The sequence below is a fragment of the Micropterus salmoides genome, unplaced genomic scaffold (assembly GCF_014851395.1).
Source record: "Micropterus salmoides isolate LMB-PRFRI ecotype aquatic unplaced genomic scaffold, ASM1485139v1 Ms_hic_scaffold_2, whole genome shotgun sequence".
In the NCBI taxonomy this organism is placed as follows: domain Eukaryota; kingdom Metazoa; phylum Chordata; class Actinopteri; order Centrarchiformes; family Centrarchidae; genus Micropterus; species Micropterus salmoides.
Genome location: NW_024041150.1, coordinates 21,254,240 through 21,269,179, shown reverse-complemented (window position 1 = coordinate 21,269,179; position 14,940 = coordinate 21,254,240). Strand labels below are relative to the sequence as shown.

The following is a 14,940-nucleotide window of genomic DNA, read 5'->3' as shown; positions in this document are numbered from 1 at the left end:
AGCGTTTTCGAACAGGAAACTAGAAGTGAAAAGGATTTCTGAAACAGTTGCTGCTGAGCACATTTACTGGCATTTACTGCATACTTTTGTCAGTTTAATTGGCAACATTATAGCAAGGAGATGACATTTAAAGGAGTTCTGAATTTATTTTATTCATTTTTCATCCTCCCTAAAAGACTACGGATAGGTAAAGTATCCATAGTAAATATAATACATTTCAAAACTAGAATTTGTGAAGAATAAAATGTTTATTCACAGTGTATAATACATTATCATTACATTTCACATTACTTGAGCAGAGTTTTAATGGCCTGAAAAGTGCAGACCAGAAACGTGGCTTCTCAGAGGAGCACCAGCGGCAGACACAGATAGGGAGTGGATTTCTGTGGTTTCTTACAGCCCGCCTGCCTGCCTGGCTGCCCTCAAAAAGAACAATATGTGGTTTAACTCTTCGAAAGCCCCACTTAAAAGGGGGCTGCTTATACTTACTAAATTTGACATTTTAATGACCTAAAACAAAGATAAGTTAACATTTCCACTTGTCACTCGCAGCTACTGTAATTTCTGACGACTCCTAAATCATCCACACCGTTTTGTACATTCCTTCACCTAAAGAGAACAAGCATTAAGGGATTATTATAATTTGCCTGTAGGCCGGTGAACTGCAGGGGGGCTGTGGAAATGTTGGAATTTAGATTTTTCAGTTGTAAGGATCAATAGAAATTCTGTCAAATGCGGGATTGAAAAAAGTTTTCTTTCTTTGACTCATATTTGCAGGAATTTTAAATAAAGATAATGTGGTATAAAGTGTACTACGGAATACACCGAAAACTGTATATACACTAGATAACCCACATGAAAAAGTAAAATTGATATTTATTTATTAATATTTCCACTAATATTAATCTGAGCCTCTGATAATTTATCTGGAAAATAAGTTTCAACATACATATTTTTTTTTAAATTAAAAGAGAGAGAGAAAATTTAAATAGCAGGCCTTGATTTTAATATCCCTGACTAACCTCAGGTTTTTTGGAATGAAGCTGGGCAAGTGTCATTCCGTGCGTTAACCTTTATTACTTGAAATGATTTGGCATGAACTTTGAATTGAGTCCTAACTCAACCATTGCAAATACCTCTCACTACTTCGTTTCATGTGCCTCCTTTCGGTTCTTAATGCATTTTGAACATGCAGCCTGTGCCCGAGGCTGCTTGTATATGCCCACAGAATGGGAATATCCAAAACTACCTATTTTGTGACTGCACCCCACGTCTTTCCATCCTTTGTGAACATGGGATAAGTTCAGGTAGGAATGTGGATAGTTTGATAAGAGAAATGTAACTTTGTGTGGGGCACATACTCCCTGTAGCAGCAGCAGCAGCAGCACAGGAGTCCTGCTCAGAGCATGCTCGGGAAATGAGAGCAGAGATGGGAGTGTATTCAGTCACCGGGCTTGCTGCTATTGTAGTGCTGGCAGTTGATATAAACAGTGGAATGTCCTTGTCATACCTACAGTACGCAGTACGCAGATACATTTGGGATGGTAAATCCAGTGTTGCTATGTGAAGAGAAACTTCTCGACTTAAAGCTGTTGAAAACTGCCAATGAGATATTACGTGACTGATTAAGAGGAATTGTTTGTTTGTGGTCTGACTTCCCTTCTGCCTCAGATTAGTAGCAGACTAAACCCATATTTCTTCTTCATGTTTGATGACATGAGTTTCTGATTACATGTCTCTCCTTCTCTCTTTTCCTCTCCTTACTGTGTCCCTTGGATGCTCCAGGATGAATTTCATCCCTTTATCGAGGCACTTCTTCCTCACGTCCGTGCCATCGCCTACACGTGGTTCAACCTCCAGGCCCGAAAGCGCAAGTACTTCAAGAAACACGAGAAGCGCATGTCCAAGGACGAGGAGCGTGCGGTGAAGGACGAGCTTCTGAGCGAGAAGCCCGAGGTTAAGCAGAAATGGGCGTCCAGGCTGCTGGCCAAGCTGCGTAAGGACATTCGGCAGGAGTACCGGGAGGACTTTGTCCTCAGCGTGACGGGCAAGAAGCACCCGTGCTGTGTGCTATCCAACCCAGACCAGAAGGGCAAGATCCGCCGGATCGACTGTTTGCGGCAGGCCGACAAAGTTTGGCGTCTGGACCTGGTGATGGTCATCCTCTTCAAAGGCATCCCTCTGGAAAGTACAGACGGGGAACGCCTTGTCAAGTCTACACATTGCACCAACCCAGCACTTTGTGTCCAGCCACACCACATAACAGTATCAGTCAAGGAGCTGGACTTGTTTCTGGCATACTATGTCCAGGACCAAGGTACGTTCACGCTCATACTGTGTGTGTTTGTTTCTACTGTGCGTGTGAGGTAATGCGCATGTGTGAATGATGGCATAGCAAGGTCAAGGGTCACATGTGTTCCTTTTTTGGAAGCCTTGCTAAGACTGGCAGAAATCACTACATTGGCCAGACAAATAAATATAAGAAGCCTGATCATCAGTACTGTATATATGCATCTTACATTTGGCTCATTACAGACAATCTGTTCATCAATATTACATTTAGGACATGTTTTAAATGTGTCTTTGCTCTGCTGTACTCCAGCAGCAGCTCCTACTCATGTTCAGTAATTATTCACTTACTATAAGTGAATAATTACTATAGAGGGTATGCATTATCTGGTACACACACAGCCACACAGGCTTGTACAATTAAGCACACACTGTGCACCTATGCAACTTTGTGGAAAGTTGCAGTATACACCAGTTAAATCAAAATCAACCCACCAGTAGTGTGTACCAGTAACACAGGATTCTGATAAAGTCCTTGTTCTTTCAGGTTTGGTGTTTGGCCTTTGTACCCATAGTCCCCATTATATAATGTAATTTTATGTCATTTTAAAACTGTCCCGTTGCCAGTCAAAAATAACAGTAGAACTATTTTGTTTTAAAATGAGATTTCCACCATTAAAAAGGTAATAACCACATAAACGTATTAATAAAAGTATTTCTGATTGTGAAATTAGATTTTAGCATTGATAATTAATTGATGATATTAGCAAGTTGATGATTAATTGATGATATTAGCAAGATACGAATAAACCTTTTGAATATTTACTATATATTTAAGCAGCTAGTTTTTAAGTAGTGTGAGTATATATAAGATATTGTGTCTATTAAAAATCGTGTGATATGTGATCGTGCTGAAATGAAAGCCTCTGTCTTTTCTTCATTCCTGAAAAGCTGGTTTCTTTTAGCCTTTTTGCGGACACAGTGATCGATGTGAAGACTGAATCATGCATTTTTTTCAGCACAGTGCGAAATTAATTGAAATCGACAGTTACTGGAATTGTTTCTGAAATGTTTTTAAATGGATGTGTTAAAACAATTTTTTTCCAGAAGTGAATAACAATATTATAATATAATGTATTTTTCCTGTTGATATACAACCAAAAGACTGCTGCACACTAATAAAATACTGGCATTTACTGGAACATTTGACAATTGAACACCGACAATTTAAGCCAAAATGTATCACTGAAGTTGTTTTTTAAAAGCAGATTTGCAGTGCATAATTAGTCTTCCGAACTGTAAATTGGAATAAACAAATTGTGAATTTTCACCCACTTTTTCCTGACAGAAACATCACTTTGAATCTGATATTCCATAGTAAGTTTAAGGAGAAGAAAAAAACTGTAGATAAGGCATTCAGCAGAAAATATTTTTTATTGTTATTTGGACACCAGATTGTTTTTGGTGCAGAATGTAAGCAACAACCTTCACAACTCTTTCAAAATGATATAGGGTTATTACAGTATATAATTAAATTTCATTTCTTTCTCTGAACTTCCTCCCTTTATCTGCTGACACCAAAGGAATCCCCCCTCTAGTATTCCCTGTAGAAATTCCCCTGTATTAAATGAATTGCAGCAACACAGAATAACCACCAATACTCTACTATTGAGGGGGAAATGATGGTATAGCTAGCTCATTATCATCAAACCCTGAGCGCCATTTTGTGTTTGATAAGTGCCAGGGAAAGCAGAAGGCACAGCACACAGACAATAATGGTTGCCACTGGCACCGGGGTTGGCATCAGACCCTCTTTTGTGTCTTTTGTAGGATGCCACCGCTTCTCTAGTTTGCATCTGCTGCATTTTTAACTGTTCAGTACCAACTTGAGAATGGCTCTTTAGTGCTGTTTCTTCATAATATACTCCGTTTTAAATGACATGTCGGTGCTTGTATTTTACATAATGGACGGTTTTTCACCAGCTATTATTTTAGGAAAATGTGTCCGCTTTGGAGGAAGAGCAAATTATAGGCAAAAATATACATTTTAGTGTTTGAAATAAATGGTGAAACAGCATGTTCTTTTTTCGCCATAGAATTAAATTCACTCGAATTCAACATCGTATTTGCGGATCAGTGCGATTATTTTCTGTTCTATGGGTTGAAACGTTGGCAAATACAAAATAGCATTCTTTATCGGGATCACAGAGACGGCCGTGCTTTTTCCCCCCCGTTTTTGCAAGCTAAAGCATCTATTCCTTTTCTTCAAGTTACCAAGCAGTGCCCATCTCCAGACAATGCAGCCATATTGTGCTAGCGTGTGGTGCGGCGCCATTTTGTTTTGCACTGTGCCAGGGAGGCAGGCAAATCACCAGTAATGGTTGTTAGAGGTTTGGAGGTTGGCATCGAACCCTCTTTGTCTGCTTGCAGCGTGCCTTTGATTCGTTGGTTGGCATCCGCAATGCAGTGGACACTTTGGAAAGTTTTTTGACAGTGGCAGAATGGAAGCCGCTGCCTTTGTTCTGCTGCAACTGCACGAAACAAACAAACATACAATCAAACACAAAGAAACTAGCAAACGGCTCTGTCTGAAACAGAATCTGGTATTTGTGCGAACCGCTGGGGAAAAAAATGGGTCCGGACTGTGATTTTAATACCGTTCTCTCTGTCCTGCTACTTGGCAGTGGCTCACTTCTGGTGTGTTGTATAATTGGATAACAAAAAATGTGTTACTCAACAGTATTTATTCTGGTTATTTTTTTGTGGCAAAAAATCAATACGTTCACGGTGTATTTGTTTTTGAGTCTGGTGGATTGCTGCCTGAGAAAGGTCGGCAGGTTGGCAGCGAGTGTGCTGGGTGAATTTAGAGAGGGCACTCAGCCCCCTTGTTCTGTGGCACAGACGCGTTTAGCCAGGCAGGGCTGTAGCACCCATGTGCATGCCCAGATGAATGCCCGCTGGGAAGTAGACTGGGGGCTGGGAGTGGGGGTTGTGGCATCCATTGTGCCAACTGGCAGGCCGTGTTCAATACAGGGCCCTGGCTTCTCACAGACACACACACTGCTGTTGTACTCCAATGCACTGTTTTATCTTTATCTGATGAAACAAGAATTGCAATTCTTTTTTTCTGTTTTTTCTTTGAATCATCGCCTCTCCCCACCTGGATTCATATTTTGCATATCCAGTTTAACAACTTGATGGAATAGTGGTAACAAGGCATGTAGATAATCGTCATGTCAGGACATGTTAGAATACTGCAGGCCTCGTTTGTATTTGGTTTTGTGATGTTGCTCATCACTATTTCCTCAACAAATGTGGGAATGTTTGTAGTTGTAGTCACTGAAAGTTCTCGGCACTGCATATTTAAATGTTTTATTCTTAAAACATGTCTGCGATTAATGGAATATGTAAATAAAATAATTTAAAAGGCATGTGATTAAGATACACAAGCAATCTAACTGAAGAATTTGGAGGAATTTTGGTAAAATGCGTAGGAAATGATCTGTCAGACATTTTTCTAAACTACCTCAAATATAAATAAATCTGACGAGTGGTAGCTTATGTGGAATACTTTAAGAATGGTACAAATTAGAAATTGCTACAACGAATTCTGGGAAAGTTGTCATTGGATTTCACAACCAGTGACAGAAAAGGATTGCTGAGGTAGTCCAATGGGAGACTAAAGAAGTCAAGGTCAAGCAGCTTTCCCATTACTCTAGTGTTGAACGTTAACACGGCCATAAAACATCATTACCTTTACCCCCCCCCCCCCCCCCCCCAGTAACTTAAGTTTTTTTTTTCACGCTGTCATGATAGTTTGAGGAAATGGATGGATTACCTCTGAATACATGCTGCCATGTTAATGGAGGCCTTGTTTTACGAGTGCCAGACTTAACCTCTGCCCCTGGGGTCGTGACCTTTGCAAAGAGATGTGGCGGGGTGTCCTCTGAAGTTTAATTGAGCAAAACAGGTCAGTGAAAATGTGCTGGTGCAGGCCCGGGGCACGTGGAGGAGGAAGACTTTTTGCCGGGAGGGCCCCCCTTGTTGACCTCCTCAGTTGGGGTCAAACTGCGGCGGTGGCTGGATCACCGGTGGTCTCTTGGCAACTGTTTGTCTCCGCTCTCCCACCACCACTGTGGCTGGTGGTCTTTTGGTTCACTGGCCTAAGTGAGGGGGAGTAGGTACCACTGATTCCCCACACTTCATCACCCCCCTCTCCAATGCCTCAGCCTGGGTATTCTGGCTGGTCCCTATCTTCAAGACTGGCCTGCCGGCTCCCCACGCTGCATGGGGTAGCTGTTTGCATCTTGTTTTCCGCCCGGCTGCCTCAGAAGCTTTGGTCAGGCGGCCAGTGTGGAGGCCTGACCTTCTGGGTCACAGTGGAGGTCTGTGACTAAGCACAACATCTATCCCTCCCTCTCTTCATCCCCTTATCCTCCTCTGCCATCAGGAATCACCCCTGCGGCACACTGCCCAGCCAAATGACTCTCTCACTCCTTCTCTCTCGCAGTCTCTTTTCTTTTCTCACTGCTTGGCTTTCCCTCAAGCCCGAGACTCAGACCACGACAGCTGTCCCAGGCCTAGGCACTTGGCCAGAGAAAGGGTGGCTGGGTTTTTGCCAAAAGTGTGAAACAAAAGTTGTTGTGAGCAGACAGCGATAAGGACACTACTGTTTGTCTTCCTTTTTTGGGTTAAGTCAAGTCTGTCAGCTCCTTTTAAGTGGATGATTTTGGAAAAAGCTGCTCGAATGGTTCTTTTGGAAGTTGAGTGGAATTTTATTCTTAGACATGAATATTAGTGAACATTCACAACAAAATCAGCAGGACCGTAAAAAATAGAAATCCTGGGAAAAACCTTAACCGATGACTCCAGAGCCATATAGAAAAACCCTTCAGATTGAACTGCACAACCCTGTGCTTAGCTTCCATTCTGGCTTCCTTATTAGTATGCAATAGAGCCTGCGGTGTCTGGCTACCTCTCTCTCAGAGCCATAACCTATCGAACACATTCTCTCAATCTAATCCACTTAGAACTCCCTCCCAGCTTCACCGCTTGCCTTATTGATTTCCGCTTCCCACTAAATGTCTTACCCGATCCTTTTTCTCTTAACCCGGGAGCTATTTATGTTTTGCGGTGTTCTTTTTTCTTTCTTCTTGATGTCTTTGCTTTCCGTCTTTTTTTTTCTTGCTTTCTTTCTTGCTCACTTTCTTTCTCCCTTAATGTTCTTCACTCCCCCACTCCGGGATCTTTGGATGTTTGTGATCTCCATCTGACTTTCCTCTGCCTTCTTTCCCCTCCTGCTCTTTCTCAAACACTAACCTGTGTGCATTGCAGCCAGGTTGCCTGGCTCAGTATGAAGCCTGTGTTATTAGCAGCGGGGTTTTGCTCGAGCAAATACCTCAAGGCTTAAACAGGCCGTGTTACCTCCTTGGCCCTCTTTTGTGTGCCATGTGTACATAAATCTCCATGGAAACAAGGCAACTCGGAGCAGAGGCCACTGAGAAATGTGGAGGCCTTCTTTCTCAACAAAATTTACAACTCCCTCTTTTGCTCTGCTACAGTGTGTTTAATTTGCTTGTGTCACAGTTTGCGCTGTTGCATCCATCAAAAAAAGGGCTTTTTCTAGCCTTTTTCTAAGGCACAGGCATTGTGTTGAAAAGGCTTTTTTTGTGAGACTCAGCTTTGCGTTTGTGGCTACACTTGGTTAAGGACTGCAGTTTGTGTCATTAGTCTATGGTTAAGATCTCAGCTTCACCACACTTTCCCAGGCTTTTGGGGAGGACCCCAAATGCATTTCAAATCCCCCTGAGGCCACTTGACTGGAGGACCGGCACCTCCCACTCCTCCCGGATAGATTCCCCACCCCCACCCTGTCTGCCGGTCCTCCCAAATGAAGACAAATGGGTACATTCACCCCCAATCCCAGGCACTACACTGTACCTCACTGTCCTGCCTTACAAAGCAGACCCTCCCTGCTGCCTGAGTTTCTCCATCCCATGGCTTCCCTATCTTCTTTGCCATCATACTAGTGCAACTGCTAGAAAAACTTACCGTTGTCCCATCTGCCCGCTAGACTGGTCAAGTTAGACAGCAGGGTCTCTGTAGAGGAATGAGGCATAAGAAGGTTCATAGAGGAGAAACAGAGGTCTTAGATGGAAAATTCATGTAAAGATTTTTTTTTTGACCTCAAATGTTTTCAAGTCAGCCAGGAGAAAAGCACCCTCAAGTACCAGACTGAGACTTTCATGCAAAAGCCTGTCCCCTTTACCCAGGAAGGAGCCTTGTGAACAACCAATGAAGGGGAGAAAAAATGGGAAGGGGTATTAAGTGGGGTGTGATGGGGAACTTTGGGCAGTGTCAGACAATCAGAGTGGTTGCCCAGGAGACACTAACTTCTCTGTGCAGCACCCCCCACCCTGCTTTGCCCCATCAAAGTCTTTTCAGTCCAGACAGGGTCGATCAGTGGCCCAGAGTGATGGTTGTCTCTTCTTTTGTCTGGCAGTACAGTACGGCCCATCACTGTGACGGCTCGACAAGACCTGAGCAGGACAGAAAAAGAAAGGCCCGCCATCGCAGCGGTGTACAAAATATACTTTTGGGTGGGCATGTTGCTGTTTGGGGTGGGTAGTGGTGGTGGTGGTGGTGGTGGTAGGAGGGGGGTGAATCCCCAGAGGATTTCTTTCTAATGTCAGTGCAGTGGGTCAAAGAGGGGATATGGTGTCTGGGGCTTGGGAATGGCCTGCTTGGGACGGATTCATCAGCGCCCCATTGAGTTGTCAAAGCTAGCCAAAGAGCGTCCACTCCTCCCTCACATATGTCAGAAAGCTCCCAAATTTAGAAACCAACTCTCGATCAGTGGACAATGCCATATATTCAATGTAATAAACAATACAACCACCAATATGGTTATTTGCTTTTACTGAAAGAAAACATTATAGAACAGAAGAAAAGGAAAGGAGAGTAGGAAAATAAGTCATTTACATTTTTAGCACTTACTTAAACATGCAGTCTTTTATGAAAGACAGCATCTTTGAGCAGTGTCTGCATGTGATTTAAAGTGAGCCATATAGAGGGAATGTCCGGAAGGGAGGAATTATGGACACCTTGCTGGTTGGAACAACATGAAAATCTCATATCTCAAGATCACCAAACCAGCAGATGTAACAGTTTTTCTACGGAGGTACTTACTCGATTGTGACAGATATGTGGTTTTCACACTGCCTCTCTACATCAAGTCATGAAATAAACTGATACGGGGAATAAAAGGAAAAATAGAAAACCTCAAATTTTCCTCAAATTTCTTGCCATGGCATGAACACAACCTCCAACTTAAATCAGAAAACTCCAAAGCAAGTATGATAATATGTGAATCTAGATTTGGGTAATTTCTTAACCATTGGACAATACACTGAGTCCATGGATTTAGTAATAATGAAAATGTTTGGCCACTGTGCAACGTCTTGTGTTAGGAACAAGCTAGTCCAGTGCTGCTCTAGACCATGTGGTTAAAGACGGCTGCAGTACTAACAGGACGGTTAATGAAATCTTATTATTTATACTGTGGAAGAACAGGGCTGTTGACCACGGTGCCTTCTGAAAGCTTGTACGATCTGGCTGCAGATAGCTGGAATTCTTCTCAAATTGGCTCTCCACTGGCACAAGCCTCCAGCTGGTAGTTTAGCTGTACTGACTGTTGAAAACCCTTCCAAAAGTTTATATGCAAACACAAAAATGCACACACGGGGACACATGTTCACATTCATGCGCCCATGTACACGTGCATGCAGAAAACCTTGAACTCATTTACTTCACACACACACGTCAGATTATTGCTCATTTAGACTGCATTTAGATTCATTGAACCGCAGCTTCTCAATAACAACAGTGCTCTGGCACCTGTCAGGCAAAAATTGGAAGGGAGAGTGCTTTAAAAGCTTGTTCCGGATTTATCAAGTCAAGATTGTAATTAGGCCTCCAGCATGTGTGCAGACCTACAACCCACAATTACACTGTGGATTCCTACCAAAAACTAACTCCACTCCACCATCCCTCTCCTAAACCTCATGGTGTAGCCTGTATTACCAAGGACATTTGACTAACAAGAGGTCATCAGGCTATAATAGTCACCAGCCCTCTTGTTATCTCCACTGTTGCCTGTCTAATAAAACACAGATCCTGTCTACATTGAGATTTACCCAATAGGGCCATGATGTAATAGTTGTAATATTCCCTCATTGTTTTCACATAATTGTTTGCAACCTGTGGTCTGGGATTTCTACTGGCTTAACATAGTTATTTGAGCAGTTATGATAATGACCCTAGTTGACCTACAGATGGCTAAATGAGTAATGCTCGAACACAGCATCTCTGTTGGGATTCCAGCTGAGTCTGCTTGGTGTTTCCCAGGAACATCTTCATCTGCTTTTGCAGGTCTGTTTCACAAACTGTTAGACGCTCATCAGCCATTTTTTCTCCCTATTTTCTGCAAAACCTCTGGCTGTAACTTGGGTTGCCATGTGTGTCTTGTTAAGGGCAGTTATGACAAATGGCAGCAGCTGTACAAACTAATCTCTCTGTAGCTTTCACACATGGCGCCCAATTAACAATGGACCACTGTGGGGCCCTAATCCACGGTGCAGCTATCCTCGGGTCCCGCTTGCTGAGCCAACTGCCCCAGGAGACTCTTCTCCTCTGCACTCCTGTTAGCCAGCCTCTAACTTCGTTCAGATGGGAGCTGGTTAACACCGCAAGTTCTGCTTGGGTTGGAGACACGGTAGCCATCTTGTTTGTTTTCATGTTGGGAATCCTGGATCCTGACGCTTAAGACTCTGGGTTTTATTTGACACTTTGGGATTGGGTTGCAGCCCTGAGAGAACACACACACATCTGCAGGCTATGTGCACAGCACATTTGAGTGTTTGGATTCAGATGCTCACATGCTCATGTGAACTCACGTGTATTCAGCTTGTGTGTGTGCATTAAAACACATGCACGCAGCTGCAGTTGATAGATTTAGCAAAGTGGTTGCTGAACGGGTGGGCGGGAGCAGTGTGTTTAAATGTGTGTGTGTGTGTGATACGGCTTTCCTGTCAGTGGGCATAGTTCCAGTAGTTGTATGATGATAAACTGCTGTTTCTTGGGGCCTCAGATAGCTAAATGCACTGTGTAATGCACTTAATGTGTGGGGGTAGAGTGCTTTACACAGTGTGCACTACCGCCACAATCTTAAAGGATAATATACAGTATGAAGGCAGGGGGGTGTTAACTCACACTCTTTACGTAATGGTTCTTTTAAACTTTTTATTTACCCCAACACTGCTACTCACATAGACAAACAATATCCATCTACTTTCCCAAGAAAAGTTTAAATGAGTGAAGTCTTCTCTCCATCCAAGAGCATGTCAGCAGTGCTTTACTTGCAAAAGTATCTTTGGTTCAGTTTTAGATTACAATTAAAAATTCCAAAACTGAAATAATTATTATACTTAGTACAAAGTCACTTGGATGCTAATTTTCTTCACTCTGAAGCAAAACAAAGCCGCAAACGGGGAGTTTGAGACTCAAAACAAGGGTTGACGGCCATCAGGAAAACGATGCAGGCCTCTGCCAAATCTATGACATGAATGAAACAAATGGATGAAGGAAAATGAAAATGGTTGGGGTGTGATCTCTGGCAGGCAGTGCGAAACCAGTGCCAACTATTATGAATGGGAAACCGCTGCTGAGCTAATGAAAAAAAAAGAAAAGAAAGAAAGAGCTCACTTTTTTCATCCGCCATCCAAGAATAATTAACCGCGCACAAGCCTTCTGGTGAGGGTGGTGAAAGCCACAAGACACTTGACTAACATCTCACCGCAGAGGAGGAACGGTGAAACACAGAGAGTGGGGAAAATGGGAACAGAAAAGGAGTTTTGTTGGGGGACAAAGTTGAGTTCTTAGTTACTGTTAGCTATGAAAAGAGGGCAGGGGAAAGCAAAAGTAGAGTAAAAACTGAAAACATTTATGAGGCATTTCTTAAAAGGCTTTATTAAAGGACTGTAATAAAAAAACTTATGTCAAATGGCACATAATACTTTAGGGTGTTGCATATTCATTGTTTATAGATCACATATAACATAAAACAATGTCATTCACTCCATTATACAGAAAATCAAGTGATTGCAGACGTGCCTCACCATATCTCTTAAACCTATAAACACTCGCACTATAGAAACAATTAATCTGTAATGAAAAGTAATTTGTTCCAGCCTGACTTGACCATAAGGCACTTTACTGTTTGTATCTCTTACTGCCTTCCCTGTAAGATGACATGATGGAAAGAGCAGAATGGGCTTCCAGATGTAAGTTTATATATATAGGACCTGACGACAAGGGTACAGGGCAGGACACCAGGCAGAGGTGTTGCATATCACATGCGCTCTATCATGTACACCCCATCCCATAGTGATACGGGCTGTGTGCATTGTATGTAAAGCAAAGCAACTGTTAATGATGCATGACGGCCTGCTTCATGATACCAGAGGGTTTAATGCTGAAAGAAGGTGCAGAGGCTAATTACAGGAGTTAAAGGGTGTAATTAAATAAGACGAGACTCTAAAGTCAGCATTTTAAAAGTATCTTTAGTATGGTTTTTTCTGTTTTTTTAAGTGAACGCAGGGTTAAACTTGCAACGTGCTGCTCTCTGGGTTAGTTTCATGTTTCTGTTGTCACTGAGGGGGCCTGTACGCTCGGACTTCATTTGAATCTGTTATCAGCTCGCCCTATAGCCAAGAACAACAACATTGTTTTTGTTTGAACCTTTGAACCTTTTTTATATATCGGCATGTTGTACGCCACGAACATCTCCCATGGCTGACAAAGCGCGCACTGTTTAGAGGCAAACGCTCAAAACAAAAAGTGGTTTTCCCATAATGGCAATCAAAGCAACGTTATCAGCGATCAGCATATTCTCACCCAGAGACAGAGAGGAGAAGAATGCCCCATTGACTGATACTGCCTGCTAGGCCGGTAGCACTGATCTCCTGAAGAAAAGACTAGTGTCGCTAGTGGACCCCCCCCCTCAACTGCCTCCTCACTCGTTGCCTTCTTCTCTCTATATATGTCTCAATACTTGGGGGATCTTAGAAGGGGGGAGCTGAAGAGGGCTGCGTGTGTGTATTGTCGAGGTGCTGCCGGGTGACTCTATCCAATGCTGGTGGTGTGTGTGTTCGTTGGGGTGGGGTGGGGGGGTGCTGAAAAGACGGAGCCGTCACCTGCCAGACTGCTGGAATGTTAATGCCGTGGCTCTGATAATTGGATTTTGTACACACCGTCTGTGAGGAACGTCCAGCAACTTTCCCCCTCTTATTGTTCGACCCAGCCCCAGACCCTCAATAGGGCTCGGCTATGTTTATACAAGCACTCACGTCTCAATAAAGACTGTTTACAATGCGTGTGTGTGTGTGTGTGTGTGTGAGTGTGTGAGACAGGGCGACTGAAAATGAAAGCAAGAGGGTGTCAGATTATCAAGATTTGGCAAATGTTCAAGACATTAAGAGATTTGTTAGGTCTTAAAATAGGGTGTTTTCCAGATTTTAGGAGTGTTGCGGTAAGTTTTTGTGCACACTTGGATTAAAGATTTTTCACAATGGGGCATTCAAACCTCACAGATGAAGTTTTTCCAACTCTTCATCCTACTATACAATCGCACCAGGCCTACATGTTCTGAACTTTGTGTGGAGTCAAAGGTAGAAACACCCACTTTGAGTTCAAAGGTGAAGAGGAAGTGCTCCCTATTGGTGGAACGTGTCAGAGGCGTACATGATCTGGGATCATTAGGGAAGTTATGGCTCTTGTTTGGGTCGGGGGGAGCCTGGAATCGGGCCGGGAGCTGTGACGCACTGGTTTCCCTCTCCCTGGCCTCCCGTGCTATTTCCACTCAGGCAGCAGCGGCTTGAGCTGGTTAAATGTCTCGGCTGCACTGACCTAAATTCTTCATATTCACCTCAGAAGACCTTTGCCTTAGCCAACCAACCGCTTTTTCCACCCCTATAGTCTTCCTATGTAATGAGCATAAGCTTTGTTTGTGTATAAAACTTCCTTCCTGTACATAAGGAAGCTACTTTTGAAAAAAAGGCATCCTATTCCCAGCTGTAGTGCCTCTGAGCAGAACTGCTAGAAACAGTGACAGAGGTTTTTCTTTTGGCAGAGAGACTTGTTGTGGTTAGATAAACAGCCCCTAATTGCATTTAATCTGTGTTAAAGTAAGGCATTTGGAACAATTACTTTGGTATGTTTACTAAACAGCTGTTGTGTGAATCTTTTTTTCCCCATCTCTCTAAGATATAATGGATTTGGCTCACCTTGCCAGTTAGTGGGAAAACAAGATAGGCGCTACATTAACTTATGCATGGGTTTGTATTCAGGCTCTATTCAACTGTTACAGAAATAATAGCGTAAAAATCTATTTAGTGTGGGTAAGATTTCATTAAAGTTAAATGGCTTTGGTTAAGGTGTCAGATTTCCATTTTGTATCACTGCAACATTTTGCCACTTCTTTTAGAAAGCAAACAATCTAAAAGCCAATATAATATTTATTAATAGCAATATGTTCAATTAAACTGGAATCATTAGCATGTCACTAAGGGAAAACAATAATTTAAAAAAGCGTGG

The 14,940-nt window shown here is 42.8% G+C and overlaps 1 protein-coding gene across 10 annotated transcripts in view; it reads left to right on the top strand.

The window, feature by feature from the left end:
* LOC119913416 (nuclear factor 1 B-type-like) overlaps window positions 1–14,940 on the top strand; it is a 70,681-nt gene that overhangs the window by 9,318 nt on the left and 46,423 nt on the right. For all 10 annotated transcript variants that reach the window (XM_038732834.1, XM_038732830.1, XM_038732831.1 and 7 more), the window contains exon 2: window positions 1,786–2,317. In XM_038732834.1, coding sequence (XP_038588762.1) covers window positions 1,786–2,317 — 532 coding nt within the window. The remainder of the gene's footprint in view (window positions 1–1,785; window positions 2,318–14,940) is intronic.